This window comes from Vombatus ursinus, unplaced genomic scaffold (assembly GCF_900497805.2).
Source record: "Vombatus ursinus unplaced genomic scaffold, bare-nosed wombat genome assembly UNPS02015175.1, whole genome shotgun sequence".
In the NCBI taxonomy this organism is placed as follows: domain Eukaryota; kingdom Metazoa; phylum Chordata; class Mammalia; order Diprotodontia; family Vombatidae; genus Vombatus; species Vombatus ursinus.
The window spans coordinates 21567002-21591584 of NW_020954953.1; the positions used below are offsets into that span (position 1 = coordinate 21567002).

At 39.3% G+C, this 24583-nt stretch overlaps 1 protein-coding gene across 2 annotated transcripts in view; it reads right to left on the bottom strand.

Annotated features, from left to right (window-relative positions):
• LOC114031458 (ezrin) overlaps nucleotides 1–20156 on the bottom strand; it is a 71686-nt gene extending 51530 nt beyond the window's left edge. The window contains exons 1-3 of one of the 2 annotated variants that reach the window (XM_027846524.1): nucleotides 20056–20150; nucleotides 18867–19018; nucleotides 18381–18462 (exon numbers count right to left, since the gene is read on the bottom strand). In XM_027846524.1, coding sequence (XP_027702325.1) covers nucleotides 18381–18392 — 12 coding nt within the window. In that variant the 5' untranslated portion in view covers nucleotides 18393–18462; nucleotides 18867–19018; nucleotides 20056–20150. Of the gene's footprint in view, nucleotides 1–18380; nucleotides 18463–18866; nucleotides 19019–20055 lie in introns of both variants that reach the window. The other variant, XM_027846523.1, reaches the window with a different exon arrangement.
• Nucleotides 20157–24583: the final 4427 nt, after the last annotated feature.

Genomic DNA, 24583 nt, shown 5'->3' on the forward strand with positions numbered 1-24583 from the left:
CACACACACACACACACACACACACACACACACACACACACACACACCCGCACCTAACTTTTAAAAAAGTTCTTCAGATTCTACTTTAAGCTGTAAAGAGATACAGTTTGAGGTCAAACCTTGCAATTTTTTTCTTTCTTAATTTTTAAAGATACAGGCCACTGTGGCTGCTTTCCCAAGAAATGCTCAAGGTTACTTTAATCTAAACACTTACACACCATACAAAAATTCCAGACCTATCCTGAAAAGTAAACTCAGAGTCATTTTCTTTGTTGTTAATGACATATAATCTTCAATTATATTGCTGCTGATAACCATCGGTTGTTGAACTGTGAAAAGATTCTTAGGTGTGGCTCTGGCTGTAGGCTGAGAGAAAGGACACAGGGACCTGTGTACCAATGGATGAAGAACGTCAGATTTGATGTCTAAGATCAACAGAAAAACCTATGTAGAATGTACAACCTAACATGGGAAACAGTGAAAAAAATAAACATCATTAAACTGTCTTTCTATAAACAGTGTCACATTATCTAGTAGGAGTAGAAACCTATACTAAAAGGAAAACAAATAAATACATTAACTATAATCTTCCAAGGACCCTTTCCCTTTACCCCACCAAGTGGCTGAGTAATCAGTTTTATTCAGTTTTACCTGAGTCCTATATAACTCAGGCCCCTTAGGCTTAAGCTCTTTTCAGATGTGAATTTAGGTATGTGATTTGAAAATTATGGAGTCCCAAAAATACAAAGTGAAAGTCAGGCCTGAGATAATTTAACTTAACCAACACCCCAGGCTATTCCAAAACACAGGAAGTTAAAGCTACATTTAGTAAACCTCACTACTCATCACAAATGGGGCATTTTCTCTGTTAAGTCTCAAAGCCTGGGTCCACAAATGACCATTTAAGAATGAGAAGTCTAGGGGCAACTAGATGGCGTAGTGGATAGAGCACCTGCCCTGGAGTCAGGAGGACCTGAGTTCAAAGCTGGCCTCAGACCAAACACTTGACACTTACTAGCTGTGTGACCCCACGCAAGTCATCTAACCCCAACTGCCTAAAAAAAAAAAAATTAAAAAAAAAAAAGAATGAGAAGTCTAAATCAAGAAACATGAGGCTCTCTAGCTCATTTCCTATTTGTGGTATTAGGGAAAGAAGAAGTCAAGATATAAGACCAATCGATCAAACAATAAACATTTAGGAAGCACCTACCAGGTGCCAGGCACTGAGCTATGAATGCACTGAGCATACAGAAAACGACAAAGACAGTTCATTCATCGCCCTTAAATCTTAAACCATTTCAGAAAGGCCTCGGTGAAGCAATGTGCGTGGCAAGTATAGCAGTGAGGCCTGAGAGAGAACTTTTTTTCTTCTTTAAAAGGAAATTCTAGATGGTTTTACCTTTCAAAGATGTGGTGAGTTTTTTTTTTAAGTACAACCAGGAAGTCTTTATTCTTCTATCTTTCTATTAAAAACACAAGGATTGGAGAACCTCAGAATTTTAACCTTTTCAAAACCCAAAATAAGACTGTAAGCTTATGCAATTTGTCCAAAAACATAATTTGCTTAGCTAAATGACTACAGGGAATTTCTACAAAAATACTAAGCCCAAGTTTTTTTGAAGAAGTGTTTTATTTAATTAGTTGAATAAATCCATTAACTTGTTTTCTTTCAATGCCCTCACAAAATTTAGCGCAGTGCTCGGCACATAGGAGGTACTTAATAAATGTTTACTAATTAAATCAACAACGTGTGGTGCATATATGTATATGTGTACATGTGTATATGTGTGTGTGTATGTATCTGTGTTAAATGAGGTGCGGAAGGAGGGAGGCAGTTTGGAACTTAAAATATAACAAAAAATAAATTAAAGAAAAATAAGAGATTTTTGGGAAGTGATTGGGAAGAAATTTTTAAAAAAAATAGCCCCAGAGAAATCTAGAAAGATTTGTACAAACTGATTCTGAGTGAAGCAAACAGAACCAGGAGAACTATGTATTTATATGTTTGTTGGTGTTTTTTAAAGTCCTGTCACTTAGGGATGTTCACTTCTAGCTTGTGAGTTTTTTTAAAAAGGGTGCTAGTCCTCACCTTAGAGGTCACAGAGTCTAAAGGTCACAAAGTAATAAAGAGCACCCAGGAATGACAAGACCTAACTACATCTCTAAGTCATTCCATTCCAAACTGGAGATTGCACTGATGGGGTGGGGAAGGAATGGCAGACAAGTACATAGGTAGGTGGTCAAACCAATACCCAGCCCCAGAGTCACATAAGCATGGCCCCAAGGAGATTGCTATCACACCCCAGGACCTACTAGAGCAGGAAACCACAGGAATAACTGATACTCTTTAAGGACAAATTTCAAGGGGAGAAAAAAAATCCCTTAAATTTCCATAGCTTCAAGGATGCTTGAGGCAATGGCATGGTTCAGCCCAGTCAGGTCTGCCCCTGGGTAGATGCTTAATAGATTCTTTTTCGGATTGACCTACTGATTCCCAGTAAGGCACTTAGTGATTTTAGCAAGTAGAGGGTACATTCTAGTTTCTATATGCACCAAGATCTCCCCTGCCTAATCCAGTCTTCCTCTATTGCTCAGATTTGCCAATTTCCCTTGCAGGGTACCAGAGAGATTTTTAATACTCCATATTAATAAAAAAAAAAATGAGGACATCCCTTCTCCCCCCAAAAATACAAGCAGGGCATTCCTCAAATGTCAATGGATTAATCAAATATTATAAAAATTAACTCAAAAACATGTTCCTGAATTTAACTCTTAGGCCAAAGGCAACCATAATTCTATACTATGAATATACACATGCTATATTACTGTGCCAAGTAAATTTTTTAAAATATATTTTTATTTATTACATTAAATATTTCCCAAATACATGTAAAAAGGCTAACATTAATTTTAAAATTTTAATTTTTTTTGTTACATTTTAAGTTCCAAACTGTTTCTCCGGAAGTGGATAACATCTTCCTTCATAGGTCCTATGGAGCTGATTTGAGTATTTATACCTATTCAGACTAGTTTGGTTGTTCAGTTGTTCTTTGAACAATATTGCTGTTACTGTATACAATGTTCTCTTGGTTCTGCTCATTTCACTCTTCTTTATTTCATACAAGTCTTCCCATGTTTTTCTAATTGTTGTTTCCCATTAACATTCATTTTTTAAAAACATCGAGTTCCAAGTTTTCTTCTTCCCTCTTGCCTCTACCCCCCTGAAGAAGGCTAGCAATATGATATCAAGCAGAGTGCATTTTTACAAATGGCAGTGCAACCTCTTCTAGGATATTCAGAAACGTAACATTTAAAGCTTTGTCTCTGCTGAAACTCTGTTTTTCCATTTATAAACAAAAACCAATGAAAACCAGCTTATACATTCTAGAATCTCACTAAAAACAATTATTTTCCAACTTCTATGGAAAGGAATTTGGTTACATAATCCTTTTTCCCCTCTACTCTTTGGGTGAGCACATACAAAAGTGGTAGAAACTACAGTCCCTGTTGACTGAAAACATTTGTTACGGACTGAGAAGAGGTAAGACGAGCCTACAAGAACAGCCAGAGAAAGTCAACAAGGATGGGTCAATGAACCCAAATTGTTATTTCATTTTTCACTTAGGATCCTAGATTTAGAGCTGGAAGGGCCCTTAAAAGGCATCTGTTTTAGCCCCTTCTTTTTTAAGTGAGGAAAATGAGACCCAGAGAAATTTAAATAATTTACTTTCCCATATTCACAAAGTAAGCAAAGTAAGCCAGGATTTGAACTTAGGTCTGCTGCCTCTGAATCCTTCGTTCTTTCTACCACTCCACAAATGTGTCCTCTCACTGGTTGACTTTCCCTTGCTATTTCTTCTATGTTGGTCTAAAGGTAGATTATAAAATTTATTGAAAATCAGGACACTGGTGCCTATCCCTCTTGTGTTTCCCATGGTATTCAGTACCATGCTGGTCCTAAAGTAGGTGTTTAATAAATATGTAAGGGGACTCGGAGTTTCTACTTTAGGCATTCAGTATTGGAAAAACTGACACTTATTGGAGGAGGAATAGGCATACTGATGTACTAGATGGAGCTATGAACTGGGCAGCCATTCTGGAAAGCAATTTGGAGTTATGCTCAAAAAGTTATTTTTTGACCCAGAGATATCCCAAAGAAATTTTAAAAAAGAAAAGGACTCTCACGTACAAAAATATTTATACTAATTCTTTTTGGAGTGGCAAAGAACTGGAGATGAAGGGGGTGCCCATCAATTGGGAATGGCTAAACAAATTATATGAATGTAATGGAATACTACTGTGCCATAAGAAATGATAAAAGGGATGGTTTCAGAGAAACCTGAGAAGATGAATTGATATAGAGTGAAGTGAGCTGAGCTAGGAGAATAATTTATACAATAACACTGCAAAGACAAACAACTTTGAAAGATAACAGTAACTGTGAGCACAATGCAATGACTTGACCAGAGTCATACAGGCAGCGACAGTCAGGATTTGAACCCAGGTCTTCAGACTCTGAATCCATTTGAAGTATAATGGCTTTTCCCACTGTTTTCCTGTACCACAGCCACCTCTCCAGAAGAAGTCAGAGAAAAAATGTGTGGAAAAAAAAAAGTATCTGGAGTGGTATGACTATGTACAAGGATTTGAAAGGATCAGAGGTAAGAAGGTGTTAAATAATTTTTTTTCTTTAAAAAACAAAACCCCACAAAGAATAAATTTGAATTTCCTTATAAGGTATACATTTACAAGAAACTTAAATCTGGCTTTTGTTACAAGGTAATGGTATAATAATTGACAAAATAATACCGTAAGCTGTCTAAATGAATTTCCCCAAATTGTGATATCTAAGAAATAAGTTTGTGGCAAATGGCCTGACAAATAATACTGACCAAAAACTGTGCTCTACCCCAAACATGTCTAAACCCTGGTTTCAGAACCAAACACAAAACTACTTTCCTACATTTTAACTATTTTTCATCCCACAAAATATTTGCAGAGGACATTTTCTGGGAAGGGTCTGAACCTGTGATTTCACTGGTGAATAAATAAATATTTCTTAAACTATGTGCCAGGCCCCGTGCTAGGTGGCAAACAAATGTGAAAATGAGGTAATCCCTGCCCTCAAAGGGCTTGCAATCTAATAGAGAGCACATTTAGGGGAATGGTGACCAAGGAAAGGAGTTTTTGTTTGGGGAATTCACAGGAATGGTAAGTGGAGCTAGAGGGTAGCCATGGAACTTTACAAAAGCAAAAGTAGTATTGATTTGATTACTACCGTGCCTAGAGCAAGAGGTGGAAGGGGGGCAGAAGGATGTATAGGGCGTATGACAAGAGGTTCTAAGATAGCCATCTTGGATGGATAAGGTATATGGATACAGCCTTAGAGCACATCTAAGGTCTAAGGTTAGCTAGATAGTCAGGTAAGTTCGAACTCCCCAATCAATTGGCCCCAGGGAAAGTTCCATTACAGGTTGTTGGTACAGGCAGGGGTGGCAGGTGATAAGATGACCCAAGAAATGGAAACTTTGAGGGAATAATAACTCACCCAGGATGTGTCAGACACAGGATTTGAGCTCAGGTCTTCCTGACTCAGAAGCCAGCTCTCAATCTTAACCTCTCATACCATCATATATACAGATATATATGTAAACATAAATACACACTTTAAGACAATGGGGACTGCATCCGAAATAGCACAACAAGAGATTCCTCCCCCCTCCCCCTTCCCTTGTCACCCACAATTACCAACCCTCTCCCTCCAATATGACTATAAACCATCTGAGGTTAGGGATTTAATAAGTTATGTGTCTACATACAGATTATACAAGAGGCCAAACATTTAATTTTACATGGACGGTACCAAGTCTGAGAAGATTTCACCGGTAAATTACTCAAATGCCGGGAAGGTACAAATTGCTTTCTTTTAACATATGCCAGAAATCTGTCACTGTACAAATATCTTAGCAAATGGGACACAAGATACTCAAACCATCTCTATCAAGGAGTCCCCCTTGTTTGAAATATAATCTCTGCACCAACAAAACCTCCCCTTATAGCAGCTCCTAGATGACAAAATTTATAAAAGTGGTGCCTCAGAAAAGATCTGGGATTAGCAAGCAACACTGCATCACAAAAGATCCTTTGTTCTTAAGGAAAGAATACTGAGAAAAGCCAGAAGCATTTGTAGGCACTTCCTCCTAATAAAATATAGTCAAGACTGTTTGGACTGAGACAGGGAATCATATACTGAAATGTCATCTTATAATAAATAAGTGATAAGGAATGATCATACCAAGACCTCTTCATAGGAAAGGGAAATTGTTGACAATATCTGAAATAACAATCATGATACCAAGATAGTAGCTGAATGAATCAATAGTTAGACAAAGGTCAGGGCAGAAGTCTAGTTTATAAAAGTTATGTGTGTGTGTTTTTAATTTACTTATCTTAACCAAGGTGAGGAGATGAAGTTTGACTTTTCCATTAAAAAAAAAAAATTCATAGATGACATTTTCCAATCTCACTTTTATCAATTTTTGGAAGGATCAACAGAGAAAAACAATTTTAACTTATTTTTATAAGCACTTGCACATATTAATGAGTCTTTCCAACCTCTTATTTTATAAATTTTGCTACATTTATAAAGATGGCTCTGAGATAGGTTTCTCAGCCCTAATTCCCTCTGCCAAAAGGAGAGCTTTAAAAAAATAACATCTGTAGTTAATACTCACCATCTCTCCTATTCTAGGCACACCCATTCTTTCTCCTATTCTCCATATTCCTAGTTTGAGAATTTGCTCCTCTTTTTAACCTGTTCATTTCTCCCACTTACCTCTCTTATTTTCCTTCTCTTTCTATTAGAAAAAGGTAGTCATTTTGCTGCCCAAAGTATTATTCTCCCTCACCTACCCCTCTTCAATCTGTTTTCAAATGACCAAACCACTCTTAGTATCACAGAACTACAGAAAAGCATTTTAGAATTGAGAGCCTCTTTGGAAATCATGCAGTCCAACCTCTTAATCTTAAACACAATAGAACTGAGGCCCAGAAGTTGAGCGGTTTTGTCCAAAGTCACATAATTAGCTAAGTAATGGCGGAGCTGAGTTTCTGTCTAGGCCTTTTATTACTACCCTTCTATTACTGTCAATCACATATTTATTCACATGTGCCCTCCTCACGCTCCCTGCCTCTTCCACTGTTTCTCTTACTTATCTTCTTATGTCTTCATTTCACTTCTCCTGCCATTTTAACTAACCTTTCCCATTCAGTTCATCTCTCCCTCCTTTCCTCTTCCTCATCACTCCAGTCTCCAATTCACTACTTCCACTCAAATCCTACCTGTCTTCTTGTGAGACAATCAATCAAGCAAGATGAAAGCATTTATTAAATATTTACTATAAGCCAGGCACTGTGCTAAGTGATCCTCACAATAACCCTGAGAGGAGGTACAATTATGAACCCCATTTTACAGTTGGGAAGCACTAGGCACAGAAGTGGAATTTGGAATGTCTACAGGGAATACAGCCCTGCAGGTCAGTTTGGTCCCAGCAAAGACAAATGAAGGGGAATGACATGTAATCAGCCTGGAAAGACAGGGTGGAGTTACATTGTGAACATTTGGCTTTGAATGCCAAATAGAAGAGTTGCAATTTTATCCGAAGGGCAACAGGGCATTACTGATTTCTCTCAACAGTTCAATTCTCCCTCTTTATCTCCTCAGTTTTTTTCTACTATTTTTATTATTTATATTCCCCTTTTTAAACTTTTATTACTTATATTCCTCTTTTTTAACTTTTATTACTTATATCCCTTTTTAAAAATTTTTGTTACTTATAATCTTTAACTTTTATTACTTATATTCCTTTTAAAAATTGTTATTTATAGTCCCCTTTTTAAACTTTTGTTATAGTCTTCTTTTATTATATTCCTCTTTTTTAATTTTTACTATTTATATTTTTTACTTTTTTTCTTTAATTACTTATATTCCTTTTTTTTACTTTTATTATATTCCTCTTTTTGCCTTTCCCCTCTTCTCTCACTCTATTCTCTACCTAACCTTTCCCTTTCCCAAACTGAAGAGGATTTCTGACATCTTAGAAGATGGGAAATAGTACTGAAAATTATTCAGGCAAATTAAGAGGAGAAATCCATTCTTTTAAAAAAACGATAACAAATGTTTGGCTGGTGAATTCAACAGAATTCTGACTACTACCTATCTCACCTCACCCTCCATCCCATTCAGATGAGGAAATGGAGGCCTAGACTGTTTTAATAACGTGCTGAGATTAGACCATTCTTATTTCAAGTCTAGTGCTTTTTCCAATGGACCAAGCCAAAGGGGAAAAAAAGTAATAAATAAATAAACTCATAAGTCATATAATTCATCAGAAGCTGAATGTGAGTTAGTGCACTGTTACCCTTCTTCTCTAGCAAGGCTAACATGATTCTGCAGTCTATCAGAGTCATGTTATAAGAACACTTAACTTAGGGAAAGGAAAAGAGAGGGCAGGAGAATGGAAGAGAGGAAGGGAGAGAAGACAGAAAGGAGAGACGGGGAAGGGAAAGGTAGATGGAGAGGGTATAAAGAGAGGAGAGAGGAGAGGGAAACATGGGGGAATTAGGAGAGAGATGAGGTTGCAAAAATAGGTTTAATTCCTCTCCTTTTTCCCCAAAATTTCTCTAGCTCCTCTAGAACATCTGGGGTACTCATTCCACATCCTCAGACCAACCTTTATCTCTAAATTCGGTCAGTATACTTCAGGCCCCAAAGTGCTTTGTGGTCAAATCAGTTTAGTAGATGTTGCTTTTATTTCATTTATCTAATCACGTAGGAGGAACAGTGTGGAGTCTGTGGAAAGAACACTAGATTTGGATTCCAAAGGCCTGGGTTCAAATCCTACCTCAGTCACTTTGTTACCTGGATGACCTTGAGAGTAAGTTACTGTCTCTGGGCCTCAGTTTCCTCAACTATAAAATGAAGGGGTAAAGGACTGGACTAGATGATCTTGGTCTCTTCCATCTTTAAATCTCTGATTCTATATACACTAGCCTAACACCTAGAGGGAAGAATTTTTTCACAAAAATGCACAAGACCAGACAAAAAAGAATTAACATGTAACTGAAACTCAGGAAGAACACGGGGAGGGAGGGAATAAAATTTAAAAGAACCTTATTCTTTCCTTTGTTATTAAGGGGCAAAAATATTTCAGGACAAATCCCTTATCTTAAATGACAAAGCCAGATACTTAAGATTACTGGAGGTAGCAACTAAAAGCCCAATTCATTCCTTAATCTGATAGTTCTGGCCTCCCCCAGGTTTGAGAAGTAAAGAATTACCCAGAGTAGGTGGTTTTACTTTAGCACAAAGAAGCAGTCTCATATACATACACACACATATATGTATATGCACATGTGTGTACATATATGTATGTGTGTATATCTATATCAATTTTTAAAATATGTATGACCATGCAAAAAGCAAAAATCCCCTGGGCACCAATCTATTTTCTATCCCATTCTCCATTTGCTTCCATAAAACAATTTTATTAAAACTGAAAAAGAAAGTCATTGCTTTTGATAAGAGTTTCCGACGGACTATCAATGGGGAAATCTGTTTTCTTTTTTCCTAAATAAATTATTAACTCTTATTAGAAATCACAGAATATACTAGTGGGTTATAAATATCAACAGTAATAAAGACCAGGGCACAGAGCAATTTTCTCCCAGGGCTCTGCTAATGGTTCCCAGGTCACACTTATAAGAATGATATAGTTACTTTTTATAATAGTAATTAATAGATTCTTTAAAAAAACTTTTAAATTTTACTTCAGTGATTTCTCTGAAGGAAAATGAATAGGTTAGATAGCAGGAAAACTTTAAGGGCACTACTGGAAAATATGATGAAGTATAATTATTTTGTTATTCATTTGCTTGATTTGCTGAATTGTTTTGTTCTCTCTTTTTTAATATTTGTTGCAAGTATGGCTTGCTTAATCAGAAATGTATTCTGTAATGTAAAAAAAGGCACTAATTTTTGAAGACTGCTCCTCCCCACACTGCTTTCCTCAGTAACTTGTAAAGTTATTTGTAAATATCATAATTTTGTACAGTAATAGTTTAATATTGTAAAGTAATTTGTAAAGTTTAAAACAACAATTATCTTTCACCTAATGATTTAAAATAGACTTCTAGAATGCAATGTGCTTCAGGCTCTCAGGAAATTAGAATTTTTCTAAATACTTTACAGTCTGGTTACCAAGTTCCCTATATTGGGGAGTGAGGTAATGTGGAATGAGAGGCAATGATGTTACATTATCCAAAATTACAAAGTAAAGAAGAACATTCAACATTTCCCAAAATAGGAAAAATTTCCCCTTGATTCCAATGAATTACAGGCACTCTCATGCTCAAAGGAACTAAACTTTTTGGAGCCTGTTTAGAGTGTCAGAAAAACGAAATATATTTCCATTAAAATACAGGACAGGGGCAGCTAGGTGGCGCAGTAGATAGAGCACCGGCCCTTAAGTCAGGAGTACCTGAGTTCAAATCCAGCCTCTAACCAAACACTTGACACTTTCTAGCTGTGTGACCCTGGGCAAGTCACTTAACCCCAATTGCCTTAAAAAAAAAAGGAAAAAAAAATGCAGTACAACAACGATGCAAACCCAACTTTTAAAATCTCCCTCTTTATGTTCATAAAGGACAAAGCATTTAGGTTTCATAATCTCCCCACAACAGGCTTCAGACTCACATTATTCTATATTTACATCCCTTTATTCTAAAATGCTTTTAAAAAATCTTTAAGAAATCAACTGTAAAGTTTTATTTTTGAAACAGAGACCACCTTCAGAACAAAGATAACTTGAAAACAGATAGCTAGAAGTAGTAGAGCAATATTCTTCTCCATTACAGCGGATAAATATTTTGAAAGTTTTCCTACATCTTAAAAATAAATTATTAAATCATTCTCAATATTAAATGAACCTTTACACATACATTTTGAGAAAAGTATTAATGATGCACAGGGATCAAAGTGTTATTTTTAGGTTCTTGATTTGAAATCTCTGTGGAATTTGGGGTTGGGAAGAGGATGCCCACAAAAGTCTGGAATGAAAATTTCTCTCTTTAGCTAAGTAGACAGTTCATATCGACTGAGAAGGAGAAAATCTATCTCAACAGGCAATTTGAAAGCATTTCTATTAAGCACCTATGTGCCAGGCACTCAAATACAAAAATGAAACTCCCTGCCCACAAATAGATTACATTCTAGTAATTATAAAAAGCAGTCATCATTTTTTTCAGTTAGTTTCCTCTATTTATTTAATATGTATGTGCTATAGGCAAAAACGAGCTTAGTGATTATTCTTAGAAAACTAGAAATCAGTAGAAAAGGGATCCCCAATGCCCGAAATATATTCTCCTTCCTCATCTCCTACTGCCTTCCCTGGCTTTCTTTATGACCCAACTAAAACTCCATCTTCTACAGAAAACCTTTTCTAACTCCTCCTAATTCTAGTGCCTTCTTTCACTTAATCATTTCCTATTTATTCCTTAATCATTTCCTATTTATCCTGTATTTATCCAGTTTGTATATATTTGTTTGCTTGTGGTTTCTTCCATTAGATCATGAGCTCCTGGAGGGCAGGGATTGTCTTTTGCCTCTTTGTACATCCAGGGTTTAAGCCGAGTGCCTGGCCTATGGTAGGCACTTAATAAATGAATACTGACTGACTGACTGACTGATAGGCCAGATAAAGCAAATAAAGACATTTAATTTTAAGCAGACTACTCAGTTTATGAACTGAATTTGAAAGTATCACTGCAACCAATTAATCACCTACATAGGGCTATTTAGGGGAAAAAGCTAAAAGTAGTGGTGAGGCTTAAAAAGGGAGGAGGAAAAGGAGAAAGAAAGGGAATGGGGGAAGGAAAGTTACGAAAGAGAAAAATTATGAGATTATGTCTTTCCTATGCCTCATGTGGAATTTCCAGCCTCTTCTTCCCCAATGAGCACCAAAACTTGAGCCGTGCAAAACTTGATTCCCTGGAGAGAGAATTTCAAATCAGGGCATACTTTTCTTATAGGTCTTAACTGGTCTTGGCTTTGGCTTGAGATCTACTCTTCTATCTTCCTTCCCCTCCAAACTCCATTTAATTTTATGTTCAAATACCAATAATGACATTCACAATATTCCATTGTGCCCTTCAGTTTCAAGAGAGGGACCATGAAAGTACCCCATGGCCTGTAAGTTCACATCTCGTGAACGGATGGTTTTGGGAACAGTCCTAGAATCCGATAGAGGTACAAGAGTCTATTCTCATACTAAGGCAATTCAGTTTGGTTACCACAAGAGGTCAATTTAGCTGTTCACACCCTTTGATCCAGCGATCTCACTACCAGCCTTACATCCTAGAGAGGTAGATGACAGAAAGGAAGATCCCCTGTGTAACAAAAATATTTGGAGCCATAATGCTTACAGCTACAAATAAAATAAAATGAAATTTTAAAAATAAACAAAAATGAAATGAGTGCCCATGGATTGGAGAACGGCTGAACCAACTGTGGTAAGTGAATGTAAGGGAAAATTATTGTACCATAAGAAATGATAAATATGAGGAACTCAAAGAAACATGGAAAGACCTGCATGAATTGAAAGCAAAAGCAGAACTAGGGGAAAAAGGAACATAAATGACTATGATAACGTAAGTGAAAATACCAAAAGACCTAAGAATTTAGACCATAGGCAGTCGCATCAAATCTTGGTTCCAGAAAATTAATGATAAAATTCACTTCTCTACTACCCAATGGAGAGAGGTGGTAGGTAGATTACAGATGAAGATGGTGCACATACTTTAAAATGTAATCACTGCATTCATTTGTTTTGGCAGTTTTTCTTTTGTAAGATAAGGTTCTAAAATAAGTTTAAGTATGTGTGTGTGTTGGGGTGGGGAGGGGGTGGCGCAGAATGCTGGAGATCAGAGGTGAGAGAGAACAGAGACTAAATGCAAAGGATCTCTTCACCAATAGCAGAATGTCCAATTACAGGGGGAGGAGGAAAGGGAGAAAAAGGGAATAAGTGAAGGAAACTTATGAAAGGGATAGATTATGAAATTATCTCTTTCCTATGCCTCACATAGGAATTCCAGGCTCTTCTTCACAGCACTAAGACCCAAGAGATTTGCAGCTGTCTATAATTTAGCAGATAAATCCTAGCATTGTCCACCCAGGGTCACGAAGCTATGGTCACAGGCTGAATTTGAAGCTAGGTTTTCCTGACTCACCCCACCCCCCAAGCCCAGGCTGATTCTAATGTGATTAATGGTCAATACTTTCTTAACTCTAAGCCCAAAGGGGCACACTTTTGACCATCTCACTCCCCACCCAGTGGTAAGGAAAGAAATCCTGCATTTCTTCCAAAGTAATTTAGGAGAAAGAATAAAAAAAAGAAATCAACAGACATAACACCTATTAAGCTCCAAATTAGTCATAACTAAATACACACATCTATTTTATATTATCATTTATAGGAAAAAAAAAAAAGGCTGTCAGAAGTATCCAGCCAGTACCAGAGAGACAAAGTAATCTAAATTGCTTGGATTCTAACGTCTAACAATTGTCATTGTAACTGAACCTGATTAAAATAACCAGCAATTAGGTGATAAAGAATCAAGACTTCAATTTTAGGTCCAGTTTTGCCAAAAGCTTGCTATGTGACCTTGGATAAATCAATTTTTTCTCTCTTGGGTCTCATTTGCAAAAATGAATGAGTTGGATTAGATAATCTTCTGGCTTTGAAATTCAATGATTGAATGAATTCTGTAATTACTCAAAAGAAAAAGAAACTGGTGTTGGTTAGAAAATCTCAAAGGCAAGCTTAACACTTCAAAACTGAAAAGCAAAGAGCCATCTCTTCATGCCTTTTAGAGCTAACTCACTTTTAAGTTTTTCCTACCTGGACGATTTAGAAAAATAAAAAACCTTTAGTCCCTCAAATCTTCAGGCTGTGAAGATAATACCCCCAGAGGTTGGCTACAATAGTTTTTGTTCGTACCCCACAAAGTCTTGAAAATATATGACCCCCACAACGAATAGAGAGGGAGGGAAGAAAACAGGTCAGCCTAACCTGGAAGGCAGCAAAGAAATTGTGTTTTTATAAATAAGGCAGTTTGGGACTTCCCACGATCACAGAGGAACAAACGGCAGATTGTGTACTGAAAGTACTATTATTGGAACTCAGAAAAGTTATGATGGCTGATGAAAACACACTGCCCTGACCTGTTTCATTCATTCCATGACAATGCTTTTTGCTATTTCTGTGGCTCCCAGATCTTAATTTCAACAAAAATAATGTATACCTGACTGGGACAACATCAAGGTTCTTCCAATCCTAGTTGATTTAACTTCCATTGTCCTTAAAGTGGGGCCTGACTCTCTCAGGAGACTGGAATTGTCAGGAAACAAAAATGAATCTAACTCCACTGTTTAAATGAGTGTAAGTGACGTGGACATACAGGCAAGGCACTCCGATTAAAGAGACAGCTTCGGCTGTTAAGTTGAAAAAGAACAGTTATAAGGTCCGGTTGACAGCTCAAATCTAAACCATTCAAATGTAACTATTCTTATATGAAAATTTCTTTGCCGCAGCCTCCATCCTATCAATATCATAAGCAAACTACAACAAAACCAAAATTCATAGCTAGCAAAGGAAACCTAAATCAAATAGAAATGAGAGGTATTGTTAGCTCTTTGCTGCATAAGGACTACCTGATACACTTCCAATTTAATATTTATTAGACATATATGGCAGTAAATTAGGTAAAGCAAGATCATTCACCACCCATTAGGGACCCCAAGGGTCTTTCAGGTTACCTATGAAAATGGTTCCAATAAAAGTCACTCAAAAATGTGGGTGTTTTATGTACTTCAGTGCAGATCCTAATCTACACTAAAAATCATCACACAATTCCTGTTTACCCAAGGAAAAACCCTGAGACTAATTTTTCTTCACCATGGCAAGTGGACGGATGCATATACAAAATACGTGGTCTACATCGGTCATCTTCAGACCAAAGACGTCTGAGAAGGACAGTTATAAAGAGATGCGACACCAGTCTCTTGAGTATAGTAATACTAACCTGAATATAGGAAGAAAAAAAAATCTACCCTGATGACAAGATAATCCACAGAATGGTAAATTCTTTTGGCCCTTAGGGTACAAGAATTAACATAGCCCTTTGTCAGAAGAATGGATTATCTGTTTAGAATGAGGTGTAAATTGTCAGACATGGCCAACATGGTGGCTAATTTTGTTTGTCTATACTTTCATTGACTGGTACGAGAAAGTTTTATGGTGGTGGGGAGGAGTCATTGGGAAGCAATATCTATTTTTTTTAAAGCATCAATAATGCATTTTGTTTAAAAAAATACATGACAAAACTAGTGAGTCTGTTTAATTTTCAGGAAAAAATAAATTGTCTTCTATTTTATGACCCATCAAAGCAATCTCTAAGGCAAGGTTTCCAATATGAGGCCTTCATGGATTTTTCTGCTATAAGACAAGGTTATAAAATAAATTTGAGTGTGTGTGTGTGTGTGTGTGTGTGTGTGTGTGTGTTGGGTGAGCAATGGTGTACAGAGGGTGAGGATGAGAAGAGAGGGAGAACAGAGACACCAAGAACTCTCTTCACCACCAGCAGAATGTTCAATTCTGATCACTGAGAGTGAGCTGCCTGCTTACTAGTATGGATTACGTAGAGAAAAACTCCACCAATCCAAGAGACATTCACAACTGTCTATAATTTTAGTAGATATTATGGTGACTGCGTTTCAATATAATTGGTTTCCTTTGTAATCCCATGTATTTCATTTTATGCATTTGAAAACATTATTCAGAGATAGGAATATTCATCCCCAATAGGAATATTCATTCTCCAGACTGCCCAAATCCATGACACACAAAAAACATTAAGAATCCCTGCATAAAGGAAACTGGAGTGAAACCATGCCTGCCATACAAAGAAAAAAAGGTAAATACTGTTATGGAAAAAAATGGGGAAATGATTAGAGTTTGGAAAAGATCTACCATCCTGGATATGCACGACAAAGTTCTTGCTAGAATCTCTGCCCTGTTCCAATGGCTTTACTTTTGTTCATCTTGCTTTCTCAGAGATCCCCTCCTTCCCCAAATAAAATCACAATAAAAATCTTCTATTTTAGAAGTAATCATCTCTCCTTTGCACAATGTTTTCCCAGATGTGTTCTCAGTAGGGAATTATATCAAAGGCATCAGCTTTCTGACAGCTACTAAGTCATAGCAGAAGTAACTGTTCTAGGGCAATCTAAGCAGACTGACTGATGTTGGACATCAGAAATGAAAGGTGAGAAAAGTGGACCACTTGTTCTTTTTTAATAGACAATGGAAAGGGGGAGGAATAAGCATTTATATAGTGCCCACTAAGTTCTTCGTAACAAATATCATCTCTTTTGGTTCCCACAACAATCCTGCAAGACAGGTTGCTATTAGTATCCTCATTTTGACCCTGGGCAAGGCACTTAACCTTTGTTAAGTGCCTCGCCCAGAGTCATACAGCTAAGTATCTAAGGCCATATTTGAACTCAAATCTTCCTAACTCTAGGCCCAGCATGTTATCCACTATGCTACCCTCATATGAGTTGGAAGATTCTGTTCAACATGTAACCTATGCTCCTATGAACTGAGCAATGTTAGCTGTATTAATGTTGGACTTTCCAGAGAAACTGTAACAGAATAAAATTTCAGCCCTGCAAGAAACTCTAACTCAAAAAAAAAAAAAGTTTTCAAAACCAAAGCTTAAATCCCCATGTATCTCATATGGTACTTGAAAAAAACAAAGCATATTTTCTCCATTGTGTTTCAAAAATGAACTAATTTATCCATTAAAAAAAAAAGTTGCTTTTTGGGGGAAATCATGATCTGGTCTCCAGTTTTCTAGTACAGTTCATACTACTGATTAAACTACCCCTTGTGGCAAAGCACAGTAAGGCACATAAGCCTTGCTAAGAAACAACATGTCAGACAGGGACAAATCTGAACCATTCCAATACTCTGCAGGAAAACCAAGATAAGCCAGCCCTGTCAGACAAAGGAAGTGAATGAGATCTCAACATATCTGGGGTCAATACAATCACGGTGGTGCAAAAAAGGACTTCTTGACAGCTGAAACACATCCCATTGTACACATCAGAGCCTTAAGGAGAATTCCTCCCCCTCCCCCCACTGGGGTACTGCCTCCATCTGCAATTCAAGTCCATTACTAAACTACTACAGAGATGGGACTTCTGCTTTTGTTGCTGTCATTTGTCCTGTCTGACTCCTCGAGACCCCATTTGGGGTTTTCTTGGAAAAGATACTGGAATGGTTTTCCATTTCCTTCTCCAGCTCATTTTACAGATGAGGAAATTGAGGCAAACAGGGTTCAGAGACTTGCCCAGGGTGACACTGCTAGTATGTACCTGAAGCCAGATTTGAACTCGGGATGATGAATCTTTCTGACGCCAGCCCTGACGCTCTATCCACTGCACCACCAAGATGCCTTGAAGTTTTGTTACTTTACTATGATTTTGACAGGGGCCCCATAAAAGGGACTGGAATTCTACAGCAATCTGTAAGACAAAGTCTTCTCTTCAAGGTGACTTTATAAATTACAAAGAGAAAGATAGACGCCTGATTCCATTTCAGACCCTTGAAAGACCTTTTCGTACTTACTTCTGGTTACTTTGAATCCTGCAGGAGGAGGGGAGAGCCCACTCCCTACCATGCAATTCATGGATTCAATTCACCATTAAAAACAAAAGCAAAAAAAAAAAAATAGGCATTTAGATTTTGTGGTGCTTTTGAGCCCAAGAATGCAAGTTTTTAAAATGCAGAAGACAGAAAAACAGTCCAAAAGAGGTTTATGACAAATAAACCAGTCCTAACTACTGTGTTCAGAATGAGAAGTTTCACTGAGGACTGAATACTCTGTGGAGAGCTAAATAGGTGAAACACTATAATCCTGGTTCCTTGATGTTTCTCAGAATCCACACATAAAGGCCCAAGAGGAAGAGGAGGGGAAGGAGGGAGAAAGGTTCTCCTTTTGTCTTTTTACTTTCCCCCTTTAAAAAAAATCCTATCTAAGGATTTACACAAGGATCCTTGTCCAAGCCCGTAGTTCAAGGTCATTTTCATTAATATATATTAACATTATATATTATATTATGTAGAACAATATATAATATGTATAATATTATATTAAAATATACAATATATAAATATATAGATACACCACAAAGTTTCTAGCATGGAACCTGCTGGACATTCAAAGCAAAAAGACTGGAATGATAAAACTGCATTACTTACTGGTTTCGGCATTTTCGGTTCCTGATGTGTTCCTTAGTATCCCTCCAAACAAAGCTTTCATGCAAAGAGTTCTCTTCTTTCCCTAAAGTAAAAGAAAGTCCCCTTTACAAAGGAAGGAAGGCCTTCTGCCTCCCACAGGCAAACCACAGGGATCTGAAGTCTGCCTCAAGACTGTTGGGGTTTTTAAAAAAACAGGCCCAACAGGGGAACTGAGGATGAGTCACTGGACCAGTAATTATGGAGGAACTCCACCGTTTTGGTTTTTTTTTCTTTTTTAATGCCTCACCCAGGAGGAGAGGAAAAGCCCAGCCTTCATTCACCAAGGAAGGTCATTTACTCAACCACACCCATAAAACCAAATGTACCCTCAGACAATCTCTCCTGAGCCTTGGGAAGAATCACTTAATCAAAGAGGAGAGGGAGGAAGGAAAGATGGAAAAGGGGGAGGGGAAGGAGAGAAAGAAAATAATCAGGTGATGTGCCAACCTGTTGCCCGCTCTTTGTCTGGCTCTAGGGCAACTGTGCCAGGCTCTAGGGCAACTGTGCCAAAGCGGCTTTCTCTGTGGACCCTGGATCAAGGCAAGGACAGGTGTAGGCTTGCTTCTTTGTCAAGGTTCCCAAGCAGCAAGGACCCAAGTCTGGAGGCAAAAAACCAAGCCCAGGGAGGTTCAGAGGAGGGCAAGGGAGGGATGAGGGCTAGAAGAGGGAAGGACAGGGGTGGGGGGGGGGGGGTGATTTTTTTAAGTAAGTCTCACTTTCCAGGCAGATTAGTCACTTTCTTAGTTTCACTTCAACCAGCAACGTTTGCCCTAAGGCTGAAATCAAAACAAATTCTTTAAGAAACAATGTTTTTAAAATGGAAAGGCGACTCCTAGGAAAGGCAAAATAAGAGGGTGGGGGATGAAGAAAGGAGAGAAGACAGGGGCGGGCAGACACTTTCTGGGCACAGAAAGCCAAAAGGCGGTAAAGATAGGGAGCTAAGAAGGGGCAGGGGAACATAAATAAATAACATTTTAAAATAATAACATAAACAAATGACACTAATATAAATAAATATTAACATTTTTCTAGGGCTCACTTATTTTTTTTAAAAGGGGGTGGTGGTAAAGTAGGCATTAAGAGAGGGAGGCAGCAACACAAAAAATCCGATGTAACCTGTAATTTATTTAGGTCAAACAGAAGGTGGCGTCTATATGTAAGAAGTTCTGCCCCAAAAGCACGCGGCTGGACTTTGTCCGGGAGTCCAGCGCAGTCCGTACTATGAAGACCCCTGGGTCCCAGGCCGGCGCTGGGGGTAGGGGGATTGGAGAGTTTACGAAAAAGAAAAAAGAGCTACATGAGGGTTCCTCGACGACCCCGGGGTGTTGGGTGCCGTCCCGAGGGCTGGGGGCTCCGGAGGACCTGGCGGCGGCCTCGCGGCAGGGAGGAGGCGGCGCTCTCCCGCGGGTCCCCCCTGGGGTGGACGTGGGGGTACTTTTGCATAAGTTCCATCCATTCCACTCCAGCAGGGTAGCTCCCAATCCCTAACAACACCTGTTGCCAGTGCCTTCCCCAAAAGAGTGAGAAGCCCAAGCGAAGGACAGGGTCTGGTCTCCTCTGCCCCGCAGGTTCCATCCCGCCCCGCAGCCCGCCGCCGCCGCCGCCGCCCGGGAGGAGAGCGCAGCAGCCGTCCTACCAGAGTAGTGCAAGCACAGCTCTCGGCTCCTCCGTCCCGCCCGCAGTCAGTGGGCTCGTGCGCCTCTCACCCCGGCTGCTCCGGTGACTCGGCTCCCTGGGGCCGGGGCAGGCAGGCAGGCTGGAGGAGGGCGGAGGGGGGTGGGGTGTGAGAACCGCGCCCCGCCCCGCCCCGCCCCTCTCTCCTGGTGTGTGCGCGCGTGCATGTGCGCGCAATATGGCTGCTGACTCTGGGCCAGCCCTCTCCCTCCTCTTTCCCATTTCCCCTCCTCCCGCGCTCTCCTTTCTCTCCTACACCCTTCCCTCCCCCTCTCTCCTCCCTCACACAAACAACTCCCTGTGTTCCTCTGGCTCGGGCAGTTCTCACTCACCTCCTCCCTCCCAGCAAATCTCTGAAACCCTGGGAGAGATTTCCCCCTCCTGCCCTCCCTCCCTTCTTCCCTCCTTCCTTTCTTTCTCTCTTTTCAAGGCCGTCTTTGCTGCATCCCCCAGCCTTCCTCACACTTGGGTCCCCCACCCCCCGCCTCCGCAAGCACTTTTTTGCAAGGTTTATGTCAAGCTATCGCTGAGTGGTTTAAAAAAAAAAGATTTAACAGCTAAGGGATAGCCAAAGTTATACATTAATATTATCCAGTGTGCACAGAGTGGTGCCAAGTCCCTGGAAAATCCTGAAAGTTGTGTTGTTATTTACTGTTGCCTCTCCAGGCTTTGTGGTTGTGTTCTGTTGCTGTTCCCCACCCACCTACATGACTAATGATGCCCTCCAGTTCTGGGAATTCGTCCACTGTGGTGGGCTTGCTGTACCTGGGTCGGTCGACTTACCCGTTCCAAAACCGCACACTTCAAACCCCGAACAATAGCATTCTATTGGGGGGCAACCCCCGACAACCTGTAGTTTTCCAAAGAAAAAGTGGAAACACCTCATGGTGGGTGCTTAGACTACAAGAGTTATAGTTATCAAGTAATTTATTAAATTACTTAAAAGTAATATTGAGAAACTTTTCCTATAGTCTTTTCAGAAGATTTTAGGAGACTTTTTTTTTAAATAAGTAGTTTTGGAGAGGCAATAGTTACAGTAAGGAAGGCCTGGATTCAAGTTCTGCTCACAGACACTGGCTATGTGACCACGATCAAGGTACTTATAACCTCTTGGGCTACTTTGTACACTAGGTTACATAAAAGCTACAGGCCTGCCTCATAAAGGAGGTTTCCACTTGGAGAGCACAACACCCTGATGAATTCTCATGTCATTGGGCACACACACACACACACACACACACACACACAGCTGTGAGGGAAAGAATTAAAAACTAACTGGGCTGGCCAGGAGACTGGGGAGAGGAAGCTGCAGGATATATGCAACCAACTACTTGAAGGAATTCAGCTTAGAAATAACAAGGTAATGTGTCATGTGAAAAGACCCTGAAAAAAGAGATAAGTAGAATTCTTAAGGTTCCTGAAATGTTAGCCAGAATGTGGCACCCACAGCACCTACTATGTGCCAGGCACTGTGCTGAATCCTTGAAATACAAAGAAAGGCCAAAAAAAAAAACAAACCCAACAAAAACAAACCAGTCCTTGATCTAAGGAACCTCCCAATTTAATGCAGGAGATAACATGCAAACAACTACTTACAAACAAGATACATACAAGACAAGTTGGAGGTGATCTCCCAGGGAAAAGGCACTAAGATAAAGCAGGATTAGAAAAGGTTTCTTGAAGGAGACTTTAACTGAAACTTGAAGGAAGTGGGAGGTTGGAGATAAGAAGGGAAGAGTATTCCCTTATACATGGGGACAGTAAAAATTCAGTCAGGAGGTGGGGTGTACTGTGTAAGCAACAGTGAGGAGGCCAGAATTGTTAGAACACCAGAGTAAGGATCACAAAGTTATGTGGATCAGAGTAAGGCGTAAAAATACTGTGGTCCAGGTATGAGGTGATAAGGGACTGCACCAAGATGGTAGGAGCGTCAGAGAAGAGAAGGGGGCATATGTGAGAGATGAAGGTAGAAAAGATAGCATTTGACATACAGAATAGACAGTAGATCAAGTTTTCTATTGGACTTCCATTAACTCATTCGACAGAACTTTAAAGCCATGAGCACTGGTTATCCTTTGGGCTTTGAAGTTATGTTGAACCTTGATTCTAAGGAAACCAAGCATTACCAGATAGGTGCATGAGTTGTTAAGTAAACTGGCCCATCCAGAATTTTCAATTGTAAAAGTTTTTGCATCAGAGTGTTTTTTCCATTCATTTTTGTCAGTAGTTCTGAAGGTGTAGATCAACTGCCAGGAGTAAAAATAATTTATATTATATATTCTTTGTTCATGAATTCTGAAATTTCTTTATCTGTTCACTATCTTTTATCATTCCATCTTTCCTTATGCCTTGTAACTGCTAACTCTATTCATTCTTGCCATAATGATCTTCTATCTGTCCACTCTTGGTTTGTTCTGAGGTCATCACCCTTGCCCTGGCTACACTCTCCTCCAGGCCATGGATACAATCTTCTCCCTTTCCTATCTCAGGCCCTTGATAAAATCAATTCAGCTCAAATTCCCTGTCCTCTTGTCTTACAGCTGATCTTGCTTTCCCAGACTACAACCTGAGATTATTCCCGCCATCTGAATCCTTTGCTTTTATTTGGATGATGCTAAAGGAAGTAAAAGAAAGTCACATACTGACTGGGTCCCCTGTATATTTGGGTTACATAATCTCAACTGGGCCCTCACTATAGTAAGGCAATCCTTTAACACCTCCCCACTTGATTCACGATTCGATTGATTACAGTGCTGATTCTAAACCTTTTTAACCCTCCTCAAGTCTCCTATGGCACTACCTCTCCCTGCCTCTCAGTTGAGAGAGAACCTTGTCTCATACTTCACTGAAAAAAAAAAACCCAAAAAAACTGAGGCCATTAGCTCAGAGCTCCTTGCTTTTAACTCCTGTACAGCTTACATCACTTAGATGCCTTCTCCTTCACTCCTGCCTCTCAGCATGCACAAGTGATCCCATTCTATCCCATCTTCTCCAGCAGATTGGTCCCTCGGGTGATCCCCACTATCTCTCTTTCTAATTTACAATCTCTCCTTAACTACTGGCTTTTCCCCTGCTGCCCATAAACACGCCCATGTCTCTCTCATCCTTGAAAAACCCTCACTTGATCCAGTTGTCCCTGATAGCTATAATACAATATCTCACCTCCCATTCTCCACCAAACTCCTTGAGAAAGTTGTCTATACTAAGTTCTTCCCTATCTTCTCTCACTTCTAAATTCTCTTCAGTTTGGCTTCCAACCTCATCATTCCACCAAAACTGCTCTCACTAGATGATCTTTTCATAGAAGCCTGCATCTTTCTTGACCTCTCAATGGCCTTTGACACTGTTGATCACCTGCTCTTCCTGAATACTCTCTCCTCTATAGGTTTTCCTGATACTGCTGTCTCTGTTCTCCTACCTATCTACACTTCTACGCAGTGATCTTCATCCAGGATGTCCCTTAAGGCTCTGTCCTGGATTCTCTTTTCTTTTCTCTCTGTACTATCTTAGTGACAGTACATGAGCTCCTGTGAACTCAACTATCATATTTATGCAGATGACCAGAAGAGCTATATATCCAGCCTTAAGCTCTCTCCTGATCTCCAGTCCTGCATCACCAATTGCTTCTTTTAATTGTTCAATCACTGATTCTTCATGACCCCATTTGGAGTTTTCTTGGCAAAAATACTAGAGTGGTTTGTCATTTCTTTTTCTAGTTCATTTTACAGATGAGGAACTGAGGCAAACAGGGTTAAGTGACTTGCCCAGGGTCACACAGCTAGCAAGTATCTGAGTCCATATTTGAACTCAGGTCTTCCTGACTCTAGGCCCAGCACTTTATCTACTGCACCATCTAGCTGCCCTAACTGCTTCTTGGACATCTTGAACTGGATGTCCCATAGGCATCTCGAATTCAACATGTCTGAAATGGAACTCATTATGTTTCTCCCCAAACCCTCTCTATTAATAATGAGGACACCATTATCCTTCCAGCTACTGAGGCTCACAACCTCTGTGTCATCCTCAACTCTTCACTTTCAGTCATCAACTGAAGAGAGAAATGGCAAACCACTCCAGTATCTTTGCCAAGAAAGCCCCAAATGGGGTCACAAAGAGTTGGACATGACTGAAAAAGACTGAGCAACAACAACAAATTGCTGCCTATTGCCACCCAATAAACTCCAGTGGTTCCCTATTACCTCCAGAATCAAATATAAAATCCTCTGATTGTCAGTTAAAGGCCTTCACAACTAGACCCCTTCCTACCTTTCCAGTCTTCTTATACTTACACTTTGCACACTCTACAATCAAGTTATCCCAGTCGACTTATTCCTTGCACATGGAAATCCGTTATCCAGCTCTGTTTCATTTTCACTGGCTGTCCCTCCTCAACTCTGCCTCCTGGCTTCCCTGACTTCCTTTAAGATTCAGCTCAAACTTTACCTTCTGCAAAAGATATTTTCTGGTTCCCCTACACTCCTCGGACTAAG